Source organism: Guillardia theta, assembly GCF_000315625.1.
Source record: "Guillardia theta CCMP2712 unplaced genomic scaffold GUITHscaffold_72, whole genome shotgun sequence".
Classification (NCBI taxonomy): Eukaryota; class Cryptophyceae; order Pyrenomonadales; family Geminigeraceae; genus Guillardia; species Guillardia theta.
In genome coordinates, this window is record NW_005434602.1 from 199232 (window position 1) to 215654 (window position 16423).

General features: G+C 53.5%; 2 protein-coding genes across 2 annotated transcripts in view; one reads left to right on the forward strand and one right to left on the reverse strand.

The window, feature by feature from the left end:
• GUITHDRAFT_143211 (hypothetical protein) lies at positions 1 to 16005 on the forward strand (the record flags this gene model as incomplete). The annotated part of the gene is made up of 16 exons (XM_005826749.1): positions 1 to 625; positions 676 to 3562; positions 3624 to 4044; positions 4094 to 4288; positions 4382 to 4609; positions 4655 to 4702; positions 4752 to 4883; positions 4949 to 5257; positions 5308 to 5622; positions 5680 to 7764; positions 7814 to 7996; positions 8041 to 8364; positions 8412 to 9401; positions 9454 to 15441; positions 15598 to 15654; positions 15697 to 16005. 16 exons carry the CDS (start codon positions 1 to 3, stop codon positions 16003 to 16005), a joined length of 15096 nt encoding a protein of 5031 aa, XP_005826806.1.
• Positions 16006 to 16182: 177 nt separating this feature from the next.
• The window catches only part of GUITHDRAFT_76035 (hypothetical protein), a gene marked incomplete at both ends in the record, with an annotated part of 1686 nt that continues 1445 nt past the window's right edge, over positions 16183 to 16423 (reverse strand). Inside the window, one exon of the mRNA XM_005826750.1 lies at positions 16183 to 16270. Coding sequence (XP_005826807.1) covers positions 16183 to 16270 — 88 coding nt within the window. The remainder of the gene's footprint in view (positions 16271 to 16423) is intronic.

Genomic DNA, 16423 nt, shown 5'->3' on the forward strand with positions numbered 1-16423 from the left:
ATGGAGGTCGAAGCCTTGTCTCAGCCTGACGAGGGGATCAGAATCACCTTTCCGTTCAAAGATTGTTTTGATGATCCGGAGAAGACGCAGAACTATACCAATGAAGATGTGATTCGACACGCTCGCGAGTTTGTCTTGTTGAACGATCGTTTACTTGCTGCTCAATCCTTGGCGGGATCGTCAACAACGGACGCATCGAAGCTCTCAGAGTGCTTGGATGGCTTGCTACAATACCTAGTCTCATGTATGCATGCAGTCGCCTGGTCCTTGGTAAGATTTAACGAAGGAAAAGGTCTTCCTTCGAAAGAATTTCAGAAGACCCTTGAAGAGTTCATGGGTCGTATTCTAAATAACATCAGGTGGTCAGTCGAGCACGAGCAAAATGACTTCCGTAATGAGAATCTGAAAGTTATTTCCAACTGTTGCAGTGAAAGCGCGTGCAGTCATGACATGCTGAAGGAAATCTCTCTACGGTTTGCAAGTGCCATGAGTCCTGCAGTCAAAGAGCTCCTTTGTCGAGAATACTGCAAACTTGAAACGAAGGAGACGTCGCCAAATTCATCTGCCTTGGGGAACAAGGATTTCTTCCGATCTAGTGTGTTGCTGATCACCCCATCAAGAGCGAGTAAGTTCAATCAGCTTCGATTATCGTGTTTTTCTCATTCTTTCCTGCAGGAATTAGCGATTGTCGAAATGAGAAACCGTCGAAAGTAAGGGATGTTGGAGTGAATCTCTCTACCATAGCCAGCATTCGAGCTGCTTTTACCGAGTTGGGAGGAGTGAGTGTCATAACAAAGGCATTCACAACAAACATCCAGGACCTCCAGATGGAAATTGATCAGCAATATGTTCTCATGGTTATCGAACTTTTCAAGCAATCTCGGTCACTGCCCTGGGATGCGACTCAGTGGTTCTTCAGAATCTTAATGGTTGTCATGTGGAATACCGTCAGAGGCTTGACGTCTGATGATTCTACCAAAAGGACGTCGTTCTGCGAACAGCTTATGTTGTGTGCTTTCGAGTTTGGCAAAAAGGTTGAATTCATTCACTTCAAGTACAATCTTGAATTGATATACGCGTGTTACGTGTTTACAAACTCATCTCAAACATGCTTAGATAATTATCAGCCACGCCTTAGCATGATTCGGATGGCTGTCTCGATTATTCTCACCATGCTGAAAAGAGCAGCGGAAGATAGCGACTGGAAAATACAAGATAATTTGCAAAGGCCTGATTTGGAAGTTTTGCGCTCTGCCTGCAGGACTGCTCCAAACGATGTTGGAGAAGATGTTAGGGAATGGGATTGTAAGACCCCATACTCCATGATTGATCGAGTCACCATCTTCTTCTCTGTGTGTGGTGCGAGCACTTTGAAATTCTGCTACGATTACCTGAAGAACGAGATGGTTCAGCCGGAGAAAGAAGGGTCAACTGCAAAACTTGAGATGCCAGCAGGAGAAAACAATGAACCTGGCGTGTCATCATCCAAGAAGAAGACACAGACGGCGGATCATCAGAGCTCATCAGCTGCAGCCAATCTTGCTTCCAGTCTCTCTTCGTCCGACAAGGAAATTCAGGGAGCTAGTTTGCCGCTGGAATCTTCAAAGAGATCTTATGACCTGACAGATGCAATTTTGATCTTGATGGAAGATTGGATGTTTAGATTTGACGCTCACACTTGTTTCGGGCCTCTTGTTCAGACGTGCTTGGACGCTGATGTGCTGGATAGTTTTCTCTTGTTTCTCAATGTTGCGTCTGAAACCGTAAAAGGAAAAATACGTGGAAGGCTTTCAAGATGGAATGAAGTTACACAGCTTCTGATTGATAACAAGTACATTAGTGGTGCGATAGGTGGCAAGCTGGTCAAAAGAATGTGGCTTAAAGATTCGTTGGTAGTTCCTGGGGAGGTGTTGAGGCTTCTAGTGAGAGTTTTGCTTAACCATATGGAGCAAGATTGTGAAGAAGCTTCTGTCATGGCGATGCAAATGTGGGAATCTACCTTGGATACGTTTAGATATCTTTTGGAAAGGAGTTTCAGTGAAGGGGATCGCGGAATCTGTGGAGTTGTCGGTGCAGATCTGACATCAAGCGCATCAAGGGATCTTGACAACGTCGTTGAACTCACAATTCTATTGTCATTTGGATTTCATACGCTGGAGACTGAGAAAAAAGGAACAATCTTCAAAGAGCTCGTCTCGATGTATGCGAAAACAACTCAAGCCAACAAGATCGATCACAATCTCTCACTTAACCTTTTCCTACTAGTTCAGCACTTCTCTCGACATTTTGATTCACCTCACCCTCAATTTCTCGATGATTTGTCGAATATCATCACCATCGAATCGTCGAAATTATCATCTTTCGACTTACAAGTTGTCGACCGAACAATGATTCTTCTCAATGGGGCTTACGTGACAGCAGGAAGCAACCCAGAAAATTTTTCTCGTTGGCACATCATGGCTGATGTATTATCACCAGGAAAGCTTGATCCCTCGATCAGAGAATTGCTAGCGATGAACAACGATGAACTTTACTCTGCACTGCTGACTGCTTCTTCCACTTTCATGAAAGTGCTCTACGTCTCTCCCTCACCATCCTGCAACAAGTCCTTCAACGCAGTGATCCTGTTGATGGCCTGGAGGTTCTTGAGAGATCTGGATGGACATCATGACAATCTCCCCTTTCAATTGGACGATTGTGTTGCTGTTGTCAACCATCCAGACCTCTCAGTCTTCGATTTTCTGATGCAGCTACAGAAGATGCTTGACTTTGACCTCACCAGCAGAGATCAGCTCTTACAGCTCTTGAGAAACTGTTGTCAGCTGGTAGAAGAGGTCGGGAGGGATGACGGAAACGAGCAGTCGGCCATGAGAGCGACCGTGAGCTGCTTCGTCATGGATGCGCTGACAGGGATGCAGACGATGGCCATCGAGACTTTCTTCAGAAACTCGGAGGACGTGCAAGGCGTCACTTCATCTGCGAAGATTTTGCCTGAGGTGATCGACCTCCTGATTGGAAGCCTGCACACTTCTTCTGCGTTTCTTTTCTCTGCCTGGTCTCTCTGCATCGATCGGTGTATGTCAGATTATCCAAGATTCAGCAGCCAGTGCGTTAAGTTGGGATTCCCTCTACCGTGCAGGTTTGAACAGTTGGCCTTGTACTTCATGCGATGTCATCTAACCTGCCTTGACAGCGAGCTACCAGCTATTCTACAAGATGAGAGGAGCAGGAAGCTGAGAGATGTTAGGACGGAACTGCTCTCAGTGCTGCCAAGGCCAGAAGAGGTCAACTCCTGGCTCCTCGACATGCAAGCATCTGTCGCTATCACCATGGGGAATTCAGAGATAGTAGGGGACAGTCATGCGAACACTCTTGTGTCATTGGCAGGACAAATCTTCAATCAGATGGCGGTGATCAGAAGATTGTTAGGGGAGAAGGCAAACGAAGGGACAGAGATGTCAAAGAACGCAGTAGAAAAGCTCTCGATCCTCATGGCCCAGTACTCGGTCGATTGCCGCCTGCAACATTTTCTGTCGGGCGGTCAATCGGAGGCTCTTACAAGGTGAGCTCAACTCTCCCCCCCCCGCTCTCAGACTGGCTGATGACTCTTTTTCTACTCGCAGTATTTCCTCAATCGTCGAGGACTATCAAAACTTGATTGATGTCTCCAAGATGCACAGGATTGACCTTCTCTTGGACTCAGTTCAAGCTCAGGACATGAGCCTGGAAGGATCGGCCTGCGATGTTCTTCATGAAGCCTTCAATACCCTCCAGGAGATCGTCGTCGACTCCAAGCGCTGCTCCTCCTTCGTCTGGTTCTACTTCGACTCAAGTTCAAGAACGGGGACTACGTCTCAGAGTGTCTTGCTGATCGAACTCGCGTCGACAAAGGGAAACATCTTGTGCATCCTCGACGTTCTAAATCGGGCAAAGTCTCTTCCCATTCTCAGGAGAGTTGTCAAGTTGTTCAGATCGATCCTTGAAAATCCTGCTGCTGCATCGCTTGCACGTTCGAAACCTGCAGTTCGAAGAAAGATTGCAGAGGTAAGAGGTCATAGAGCGACAACCTTTGACTCTCTGACTCGGGATACAGTACTTCACATCTCTTGGCAAGAAGCAGACCAAGAGGCTGCTAGAGAAGCTCCTGCTAAACTCCTCAAACTCTCCAGACAGGTCGGCAGTCGCCGACTCAAATCATGGAACCGCCCAGGATGCGGCGATGCTGAGAAGATCTACTTTGAGGCTTTTTGCCCTCGTTCTCGATGGTGTCGACGAGAGCATCGAGCAGGTTTTATGTTTCTGGTTGTTCACAAACGGTGTAACTTGATGAGAGCAGTTTGAAAACATCTTGCTCGATGCGATGTTTGACTTGATACCGAAGATGGTCAAGTGTCCTAAAGCCGTCGTCCGTGAATGCTTTGCTGGAGTCAAGTTTGTTTGCTTCCGGCAATCGCAGAGTCGGGTCGAACAGATGATCGACTTGATCGTAGACTCTCTTGGCTCGTCTCAAGATCTCGGAACACCCGAATGCGCTGCGAACCTTGCTGACATGCTCTCTAGCCTCATTGCCTCGTTGCAATCCAGTTCTCGACAACCTTTCTCGGACCTGGTTTGCTCAATCTCTCTCGATTTTGTGAAAATGACAATTTCATAGGGGTCAGTGACCTCTGGCCAAGTCAGGGCCTCAGACACCCTCTCAACTGTAATTTCCTTCCTTCCTCCTCTCTCTCTCTCACTCTCTTCTTCCCCAGGTCTCTACGTCGTCGGAAGTCTCCAACGAAGGAGGCATGTCCTACACCTCACGCGGAGAGTCGACCGTTGCCACCAGCGCCATCACGTACATCTCCAGCACAGGGCACATGGACCCCGATGACTCATCAGCGGTGCTGCACGTGCACTTGCGCGTCTTCCCGTGTGGTGACTTGTCCTCTTGTTCTGGTGTACGCAGGTTGGCTCCCATATGGACTGTGCGAGCATTGACATGGATGGCGATGCCGGCTCTGTAGAGGACGACGAAGACAGCCTCCGAGAGTGCCAGCCTCTCATGGAAGAAGAAGTTCGTGAAGTAGACTCTTTGTACTTGTTGACGCTAAGAGACTTACAGCAGGAGGAGACGGCAGAAGAGTCAGACAAGCGGCTTGCCTCCAAGGTTTGCACTTACATCAAGACGTCCAACACCTTCTCCGAGCAGCATTGGTACCACTGCTGGACTTGTGGGCTAGTCTTTCAGGAGGGATGTTGTGCCGTCTGCGCAAAGGTCCGCGATATCGCTGACGGGTTGCGCTCTGTCCACTGACCCCTTGGCAGGTCTGTCACAGGGGGCATGACGTCACCTATTCTCGCTACTCGAGATTCTTCTGCGACTGCGGAGCTGGGAAGCGAGCTGGGCACACTTGCAGCGCCCTTGCGCCCCGGGAGAACGATTCGGCTTCACCGAATGGCCAGCTAGAAAGCAACTCGGGCAACGTGACAAGGAGCGCAGACGTAGCATCCTCAGGGCGAATGGATTCACAGGAGGAAGACGCGGAGCTGAGCAACTGGATCTCCGAGTGTGATCGACTGCCAGGGCAGCTGACGAGGCAAGTGAGAGAGTCGTTGCTGCACAAACTTCGATGCAGCCAGGTAAGAAGTCTTGTCATTGTTGAAGCGTCTGACGAGGATTCTGTCAAGGTCTCACAGTCTCTCACAAGGATCTATGACAACCTGGTTGCAACCATCGAGTCAAACGACTGCGGGTTGTTGAGAGATGCTGCTGAGCTGAAGGAACTCAAGGTTTCCTTCAGCCAAGAGAACAAACAGATCCAGCTTCGCAGGTCACTCAAACCAGGGAGTTTCTCTACTGTTGGGTTGGGACATCTAACGGCCACGACGGTCTGCGGGGAGGAGGATGCGGCGAACAAGGATAGCATGTTCGATGCTCGAGGACAGACTCGATCGGAGGAACGATTCTCCTTGCTGAGTCTGACTACCACTGGGATGATCGTCCTGGTTGACGGCGATCAGTTTGTGGTGGTGGATGGGAGGAAAAAGCTCTTGGAGGCGTCCAGCACCTCCTTCGGCATGGAGAAGGCAAGCGTCAAGATCATTTCCAAGGCTTCAGTTTCGTTTCCTATCTTCCGTCTATCCTGCAGCTTCTCCACTGCTCGCTATGTGGCAGCGGCTGGCAAGTGCAGCGTGATGAACTTTGAGCTCAGTCCCTCCGGGAAGGTTGTAGGATCTCAAACCTTTGACTTGCCAGACTGCAAGGGAACGGAAGAGTTCCGCATCGTTGACGTCATGTGGTTGCCGACCATGGAGACTCACTTGCTCGTCGTCACGACTCGCTTCTGTCACATCTTCGATGTCTCCAGCTCTTCTAGCGATCCTCTCCTCTCCATGGCTGACTCTGAGGGAGAAAGACTCAAGGGAGCCACGATCATCCACAGCTTGTCCTCAACGACTCTTTTAGTCTTGACTGACACTGGAGTCGTCAAGTCTTGTGACCTTCGTGTTGATTCTAGCCAGACTGGTTTGACTCTGCCGATCGACAAAAGGCTGGAGTTTCCGGCTGAGCTCAGCTCTCGTCGTTGCCGCGCCATGTTCTTCTCCAACAGAAGTCGCCTCCTCCTGTGCAGCTTCGATTCACACGAGCTGCTCGTTTCCACCCTGGACAGCGACGACTCTGCCCTGAAGGAGCATCAGACTCTTGACTTCAAAGAGTACAAGATGATCCCCGACCGCTTCGTTGACGTGGGACACACTTGGGGTCAAATCCTCGTCGCGACTGACTCAGGAGCAGCTGGAGTGCTCCAGATCGGCAGTACGATCCGCTTCTCCTGGTTGCAGTATGGCTCGGGCTCGTCAGCCCAGGTGGTTGGGATCAGTCAGTGCACGTGCCTCCGTCCCAGCCTACCTGGTATGCTCCTTCTTAACGACGACGGCAGCTTGCAGAGTTGGATCCTGTCGGATGCCAGCACGAAGGCTAGTGATAGCAGCACGAGTGTTGAGGAGGAGACAAGGGGGGCGAGCAAGGTTACTTTTCCTATCGACTTCTTTGAGAAGGGAGTCTGCATCACGCAGAAGGTCAAGATCAGTGGGGACGGGAACCGAGGTCCTGTCGAGGTGAACAGAAAGCTCAACGGGTCCAACGAGCCTCTCATCAGCTCTCAGATGGATCAGATGAAGATCGTAGTCCAGAACTCAAACCCTGAGTTCTGTATGATCGGCTTCTTGGTGCTGGTGGGAGACGCGCTGATGAACAATATCCCCTCTGAGTTCCATGTGCACGACCGAATCATTGAGACGAAGCCCGGGGTCAAGAGATGGTATCCCGTGCCCTTCACTAACGATGAGATCCTCAACTCAGACAAGGAGGTTGTCCTCAGTATCGTTGGCTGCCACAGCCCTGGTAATCCTCCGGCCATCGATCAACTTGAGGTGTACGGAATGAGAAAGGACAAGTTTGGGTTCAACGAGAGGCAGAAGCGACAGATGCAGCTGCTTGCAATGAAAGAGAAACCAAGGAAAGCGAAGCGGGCAGCATCGAGGTGCTCGGATCCTCTAGAGAAGACTTCAATCTCCATCCTGAACTGTCTTGCTGTCCATTGGTCCGTCGGCGGTTTGCAATCGCTGGAGCGGGACTTTCAGAAATGTAGAGAGAAATTTTTAAGCGAACTGCCGCAGACACTCCTGCAACGCCGGCCCATCTCTATGAGGCCTGCGCTCAAACGGCTTCTCAAAGTTTTGTTCCCCTCCAAAGATGTTTACTGCGAGTCAAAGGATCAGGTGAGGAGGAACTGAGAGGCATCCCTGGTCTGATTGACTTGCTGTGAAGGTACAACTGCGATCATTCGCAGAAGTCTTCGACAAGATCGGAAAGAACGATCTTGCTGCCCTTCAAAATCTCTCAGCTTCGAATTTCTCTCTCTTCTCCGGCATCGTCTCTCGTGTCCTTGCCCGCAGGCCGAACCACTTTGGCTCCATCATGCAGAGCAGGCCGAACTTCCTCGACAACATGGTGATGGTTACCACGGAGTACATCCGTTTTTGATGACGATGCAGGTGAAATGCTTTTGGATGATTTTTGACACGCCCAACTGGCAACTTCCACCGGAGTTGGAGCCCTCGACGGATTCTTTCATCAGCGCCATGCATAGCTATGCGTCTCACCTCATTCAGCTGGCTCTTCTCAACCTCAAAGGGCCCGTGAAGCTGAATGCAGGCTGCAGCATCTTCAGCTCCAACAGTCCGTCGCTTGAAAACTTCCGCAAGATCGTCGAATGCCTCATCTATGGCCTTCAGTGTCAGTTCCCTCGCATCAGGTACAACTTCTGTCAGCACATAGAGCTCCTTGCTGCGGGTTCGAGCGATTCAACAAACACGGAGGTGACTTCACTTAACGCCCAATGCAAAGTGCTCATCTTGTCCTACAGGTCCACTTCGAAGACGCGAACCAGACTCACGATCATACTGACCCTCTCAGGCTCGGCCCGATGTACTGGGAGGAATGCATTGTTTCCGATCAGGTCCTGGAACAGGATGGACAGTCTTCCATCGTGTACTGCTGTGACAAGTGCGGACTTCAGCCTGTTGTTGGGACCCGATGGCACTGCAGGGTCTGTAAAGACTTTGACTTGTGCAACAACTGTTACCAGGGGATCAGGGAAGCAGGCAATCTTCATGACTCGTCGCGAAGCCCAACAGACGTCTGGTTGTATCCCGCGAATGTTGATCCGACAGACGAAGAGGCTCTTCTCAAACTTGCCATCTCATTGAGCTTGGAGGTCGAACAGCCAAGATCCGTAGATTTCTTCTTTGCCTCAGAATTTCTCTATGCCATCTGCAAGTCGATCCCTTTGCTGTTCGATCGCGGTGGGGCCTGTTGTGTACCCACGTTCTACCTCGTCCTGAAGTTTGCCAACGGGAACCTGAGGGACGATGGAGAGACATTGGCTGCGTTGTCGGAAGCCGTTTCCGACCACATCCTTACAAGAGAGGTGCTTTCTCCCACTCTCAACACAAGGCAGCTTCAGCCTTTCTGCTACTCCCTCAAGCTCCTCACTCACCTGGTGTCTGGTCCATCCAAGTCCATGGTGGGAAGGAAGAGCAGCGAGAAACTGACCGAGAAGACTCTCCTCTTGTGGCAGCCGAACTCAACCATCGGGCTCAACCCTGAGACCCTCAAGATCCTGTCGAGGGAGAAGTTCCTCTCCTTCCTTCATCGCTCGTTCGAAGCCGCGGTGGACGAGCTTGAGAAGAACGACTCTTCTGCTGTCTCCGAGCTGGAAAATCTCGGAGGCAAAGTGAAGTTCCTTTCGCCCTCGTGGCTGCTGAAGGATTTCGATCGGTTGCACTCAGAAGATGGTGCAATCGACATTGGGCCAGAGGAGGAAGAAAAGGAGACGAGCGTCACCTCTGCTGTGGTTCGTATTGTGCCATGCTCTACTCCTCGCGTCGGTCTTGACTGGTTGACAGGGTATCGTCGAAGTCATCGCCAACCTTGGCTATCGGCTCAACGCTTGTCAAGAGATCATTGCCATGGCTGGTGGAAGCCCAGCAGAGCAGAGCCGGCTGGACGTGGTTGAACCCGTTGGGTGCGTGCAGAGTTCAGCGCTGGGCAAGGACTGGACTCGGGTACTCTGCAGATGTCTGAACCTCAACACGGTTCCGACTGTTCGGAAAGCTGCGAAGAAAGTGCTGAAGCAGATCTGCGGAGCGGAGGAAGATTATCACGGGGTTGTTGACCTGGCAGTCATCCAGCAAGAGGTGAAGACTCTTCAGAGCATCTGCGTTGAGATCAAGAGGAGCAACGAGCTACCTCATAAGGATACGGTAAGAACGACAATGGCGATCGAGAGCCTGTTGAAGATCGCCAAGTCGAGGGTCAGGAATTGGCAGAAGTACTGTAACGACAACACAGGGATCCTCGATTTTCTCATGGAGATTCTTCCGGTGCTGCCGAATGAGGTGGTGGAGGGATGTATCAAGTTGCTGTCAGCTACTTTTTTGACCCAAGATAACAATTACAAGGAAGCAGTGGGAAGGGACGACTCCGTCAGACCAAAGGATGATGCGCAGATTGCTTCATCTCCTCCATCGGCACTTAAAAGTCAAAGAGTCGATGAGGGGTTGAACTTGGTGGCCGGGAAGGTTCTGACTCATCCAAAGTTCTCTTCCATTGTGCGGGAGAAAGCTCTAGAGGACGCAGCTTCCAGCATCCGGCAACAGGCTTGTGACCTCGTGCTTGGGTTATGGAAGCATGGATCCGCTCAGCAGAAACAGTTCCTGCTGGAGACTTTGATTTCTATGATTGACGTCTTGCCTTCTGTGGGCCAGAACTGCAAAGAGTTCTTTCAAACCATGAAGCAATTGATATCCAAGGAGACGGAATTCGATGATTTGTTTGAGAGAGTGGCTCTAAAGATGTCCGAGCTTATCTGCAAGGGGCTCAACCAGATGGTCTGTCACCCGAACTCGTCCTTATATGCAATCTTGCACCAGTGCCTGGAAGTGGACGGATACTACCTTGAGAGTGAACCTTGTTTGATATGCAACAACATCGAAGTTCCCTTCTCCCTCAGCAAGTTGGACCAACTGCAGGCTGAGTCCAAGTTCACCGACAGATGTCAGCTTGTCAAACTCGTCAGCCCCCAGCTCATCCAGCGGTTCTCCGTCAGCCTCTCCGAGGTTCGACGCCTGAAGCTCGTCAAGTCCATCATTCTTTACTACAACACGAAGCAAGTCTCTGACGTCACCGAGCTGCGAGGCAAGTGGAACCTGTGGAAGAAAGCAGGGACCATAGATCTCGCAACGGACCAGCTTGAGGGTCATCTCGACTTAGCCATCCCCATCGTCGCCACCAACATCCAGATCGAGTTCGCTGACTTCCACGCCCAGGCCTCCTCGTCCAGTCAGCGCATGCTCTGCCCGAGATGCAACCGGCCGGTCACAGACAGGCATGGAGTCTGCCGCTACTGTCGAGAAAATGCCTTTCAATGTCGACTGTGCAGAAACATCAACTACGAGAACCTCGATGCCTTCTTGTGCAATGAGTGCGGATACTGCAAGCACGCGCGATTTGACTACTCGCTCTACTGCAAGACCAGCCTGAGCGTTGAACCGATCATGGACGAAGACGACAAGGCCAAGGCTGTACTGACTATGGAGCGAGAATCTGAGAACGCTTACAAGGCATTTCAAGACATCGAATCGTGTAAGAGAGCGCTGGAGGTGTTGTTCATGCCCCAGTTGAACGAGGGAGATGATGTGAGAGCGAAGAAGCAGGCAGCTCTTAGCGATGGAAACGTCCTGAACTTGAACCAGATCGCTGCGATCGCCAACCTGACAGGACAGTCAGTGGGGGGAGCTGTGTTTGGAGGTGTGAGCAAACAAATTCAAAGTGCGGCTGTCATCTACTTCAAAGATGCCAAATTCGCGTTTCAGAGCATGTGTAACAGTATGGAGATGTTGGCAGCTGTTCGGAAGAAGCTCACCTTGTTCCTCTCCCGTTCATCAAACTTCTCCAACCCCTCGACGTTCCCTGCGTTGTCGCTGATCTCAAGAAAGCAAGATCGCAGCTGCTACGGATGTGCTTCGAGCTTTGTGCTCTTTGCCATCGGGCTGATCGACAAGTTGTCAGAGAAGGATCGATGCCGGAGGATCTTCCGGGAGCGTCTAGTTCACGACCTGATTCACTCGGCCATTCACAACGGAAGCGCCAGCCTCAAGAGCGAAGCTCGACGCACCATCTGCCTTCTGATCAAGGACGACGACGATCTCACTATGGCTATGCTGTCTTCCATCCAGCACAAGATCGACCTCTGCCTCTCACACCATCGAGCTCTTGACCTCGAGAGCGTGCTCATCGATGACATGTCCCTGCTGATGGATTCCTGTCAGCTGATGGACGACTGCTGGGAGGTGAAGTACCGCAAGGTGATGGAGATCCTCTTCGCATCTGTCGACAAGGCGGCGCATGTCACTGGCGTGGCCCAGGCAGTCATTCTGCCCGCCTTGCAGATCCTTGTCAGCCTCTGCGACAACTCTCAAGAGGAGCGAGACAGTGAGGAGGACACTCTCCCAGCCGCCAACGGCCTTGACCTCCCGTCGGTCACCTATGCCCAGTGGCACAGTGGAGAGGCATCATACTCCAGCTGGAAGGAGCTGGGAACGGAGGAGAAGCGAGTCATTCACCTGCAGCGCAAGTACGGGTACCGTTGGCTCTCCCTCCTCCATGGCCGGCAGAGGACGGATCTCCTATCTCGCAAGTGGGTCACCCAGCTCCTGCTCAACTCCTGCTCCCAGGCCGTGAGGTCGCTCAGCAGCTCCCTGCTGCTCTCTGTCGTGCGACGGGACAACTTCCGATCCATCGTCCTCCTCGAGCTGCTCTCGGGGCTCCTCAAGGAGGCGGCGGCCTGCCGAGGGCGAAGTGCGGAGCTGTTCGGCCTCTTCTCGAAGCTCTTGCAGGACGACAGCAGGAAGATGTACCTTGCCAAGAAGGGCTTCATCCCTTCCCTGTGTGCTCTCATATCCAATGAGGTAGAGCGCATCAGGCAGCTGGAGATCTCCTGCTCGGCGGACATCTCGGAAGGGCAGGTGCTGAAGCATCTGTTGGATCTCCTCGTCTCCCTCCTGGATGTCCCGATCATCCGCAACCGGTTCAAGATGACCGACAACCTGCTGGCTGAAATGCTCGACAACTTCCTTCATGTCCAGAGCCTCATCGTCCAGAAGACGAAGCTCACCGACGACTGCGCTCAGCTCCTCCTCTCCACCTTCATGTCCATCTCCTCTGAGTCCGAAGCCGACCAGAAGCGCTTCTGCCTTGCTTGCGTCAGCGCCCTTCGCCACCACCGTGAAGGAAGGACTCCCGTCTTCCTGCTCCAGCAGCTCTGTAACATCATGTGCCCCACCAAACCTGAGCCGACCTACTGGCTGATCCTCACCAAGTCCCCGACGCAAGAAGAGTTCATCCGAGGGAGCATGACCAAGAACCCCTACTGCTCCGTGGACATCGGGACGACTATGAGAGATGTCAAGCGCAAGATCTGCACGGACCTTGACCTCGGGGGTCTGATGGAGGACGAGAACGGGATGGAGCTGCTGGTTCGGGGCAACATCGTCAGGCTAGACCTGCCCATCAGCCTCGTCTACGAGCAGGTCTGGCGTCCGACCTTGCCGGAGAGTTCAGATAGTCCGATGGAAGTGATCTACCGCCTGCAAGGCCTCGACGGGGAGGCGACGGAGCCCATCGTGGAAGCTCTTCGTGATGCAGATGCGAGCAAGCAGGAGGACCCGGAAGAGGAAGTTGCAATGACGGCGCTCATGAACGAGACGGGAGGGCTGCAGGTCCTGCTGGACAGAGTGAAGGAGATTGACCTGTCCTCGGCGAAATCGGAACTTGAGCCCTTGCTGCTCCGGCTGCTCCATGCCTGCTGTAAGCTGAGGATGAACAGGGTCGCAGCCCTGAAGCTGGGAGCCGTTGACATCGTCCTCTCTCGCGTCTGCATCGTCCTGCTGGAAGAACCGATCCCTCCGTCCGCCGAGACCATGCTCCTGATCCTCGAGTCCCTCGTGCAGGAGGCGAACATGGGGAGCCCGGCTGAGTCAGAGCATGCGGGTGACGTGTCGGTGAACCAGGAAGACAACTTCAAGTTGCTCCTCTCTCGCCTCGGCTCTCACACAGTCCGTTGCCGCCCCGGCATCACCAACACTCTGGCTCGCATCTTCCCCTTCCTGACCTACAGCAGGGTCTCGCTCATCAAGTACCTCGTGCAGTGCTTCCTCCCGCACGTCAACGTCATCCTCCCCATCACCAAGATCGCCGAGGAGTCGTCAGACCTGATCCCTCCCGTCCAGCCCATCGTGGGACCTCTGGAGCGAGAAGAGCACGAGGCTTACGTGGATTGCCTCGTCTCGATTGTCCAGCGGATGGGACAAGAGTCGACGGCTTGCTTGTTGAGGGAGGAGCTCACCGCGAGGGGGGTCGTCGTCGCGCTGACTGACTTCCTCCTCACCATCCTCCCGAGCGAGTCGGTGGACAAGGACGACGCCAAGTGGCGCGAGGCGATCGACTCTGTTGAGCTCCCGCGCGTCCTGAAGCTGCTCACGGGCATGATCCGAGGATACGACGTGGCTCAGCTCTACGTGGACGGTAGCGGGATCTTGAAGCGCGTGCACATCATGGAGGACATGTCGTCGGACAGGAGGATAGGGTCGCTGGCAGAGGAGCTGCTGGCGTCACTGGCAGAGAAGAACGCCGAGCTGCAGGTCAAGGTTGAGGCCCTGAGGCAGGAGACCGCGAGTAAGAAGCGCGAGCTCGCTAAGGCGCAGCGGGAGCGGCTCCTGCAGGAGATGGGGCTCGCTCAAGGCAGCAGTTCCAACTTCAACGAGCAGGCCAAGGCCATGGGCTGGGCTGCGGACGAGCTCGAGGAGGAGGACGGTCTCATGTGCATCATCTGCCATGAAGGGTTCCGTTACAAACCCGAGGACGTGCTCGGCATCTACGTGCTTAACAAGAAGACAACCATCTCCTCGGGTTCAGCTGCAGTCGCTGGGGCAGCCCAGGGATCTCCCAACCGAGGCGCCTCGGCGAGTCGGACGGACCGCTGCTTCACGACGGTCTGCAACATGAGCGTCGTCCACATGAGCTGCCACCAGCAGGCGACGAGGGCGGAGAGAAACATGAAGGTGCCGCGCATGGAGTGGGAGGGGGCGACTCTGAGGAACCAGAACACCAAGTGCAACAACATCCTGCCGATCCGAGGCCCTGCCACCCCCTCCCACATGTTCACCGAGCACGCGGAGAAGTACTGGGCGACCCTTGCGCAGCTGGGAAGGCACGAGGGCTCGCGTTTCCGAATGGTAGTCCATGACATCCGGCTCCTCCTCCTCCGACTGGCGTCAGGCGCCTCGTTCGCGACTGACTCCGGCGGGGGGTCGGCGATCAGCAACGTGAAGCTCGTGCCCTTCATGGTCCAGATGGGCTTCCACTGCCTCGGGGACGGGGCGAGCTCGACCTGGCGGCAAATCTCTTCCTCTCTCACCCGCTACGTGTCACAGACGAGCAGCGACGGCGTGCTGAGCGTGGTGGACGGGCCGGACTATCACCTGGTCTCGACCCTCTGGTTCCCATCTTGCTGGCAGGGGAAGAGGAGCTTTTTCCTCTCCTGCCTCCTGCGACAGGCGCTGAGGGGACTGCCGGACTCCTCCCTGCAGGGAGAGAGCTGGGAGGAGTCGCCGGAGGTCTTTGCGCAGTGCCGGTTGCCCTTCATGCTCTTTGCGCTCGTCTCCCGCCTTCACGAGATGCTTTACGAGCTGCCAGGAGGCTCCAGGGCTGTGGAGGATGGAGCGTTGACCAGCGAGCGATGGGTGTCAGAGACCGACGGGATGCAGGGCAAGTTAAGGAATGATCATGAGCAGCTACTGGCTCAGTTCGAACAGCTTGTAGAATTCAATGAGCAGGTCCCTTGCCCACATATCCCTCACTGCTATCCTCCACCCTACCTCGCTCCCTCCTCCTTCTCTTAACCCCATCTCTCTTCTCCTTCCTCGCATCCTCCTCTCTTCCTCTCTCCCTGGCTGTCCCTGTCCCCTCGCTCCTCACTCGCTTCCTTGCAGGAGCTCTCGCCGTGCGAGTCGCTCATGGAGCTGCTGGACGTGGCTGACAGTCTCAAGGTCTTGACGCCTCTTCTCCGACGAGTCGTAACTCGATGACAGGACGTCAACCCACCAGGGGATCTCAAGACTTGGATGCGATCAGTCGGTGAGGGAGAGGAGAGGGAGCGAGGGGAGAGACGAGGAGGAGAGCATGACGGGGGGCGAGGCGAGGGAGGAGTGGAGGTGGGGGGAGGAGAGAAGTCAGGAGGGGAGAAGGACGAGGTTCTCTGTCCCCTCACGCTTTCTCGCAGCATCGCAATGAAAGAGAAGTTGGTAGCTTCACTCGCTCAGCAGCCTCAGCATGCTTGCCGTGCTGCCAAGGTTAACCGTAGGGACAATCCTTTTAGGAGCAAGCAGCTTGACCTGTGAAAGAATCGGATTAGTAAAGTCAGTAGAGAATGATATCATCCTCACAATTGTAGTCATCGACATCAGCAATCAGCTTCATCCATGTCATCAATGCATCATCAACATCAATGTTTATCAACATCAAGAGCATCGTCGTCGTCATCGTCATGAACATCCTTGTTCTCATCGTCATCGTAATCATTTCACCATCGATCGGATCTCCGAGAAGCTGCTGTGCTCGCTGTAAGGAACCCCGTAGATGACGAGAGGTCCTCGCTCCTGCCTGCTCACGCCCTGCCGCAACCAAGTATTACCTTCTCCGCCCTTACCACCACCTCACCCCCCCTCCTCCCCCTCCCCCCCCTCCCCCTCCCCCTCCTCGCTCCCTCCCCTTCCAGTGACCTTCAACTCACCAGCGCCTTCTCCACACCAGAAAGCG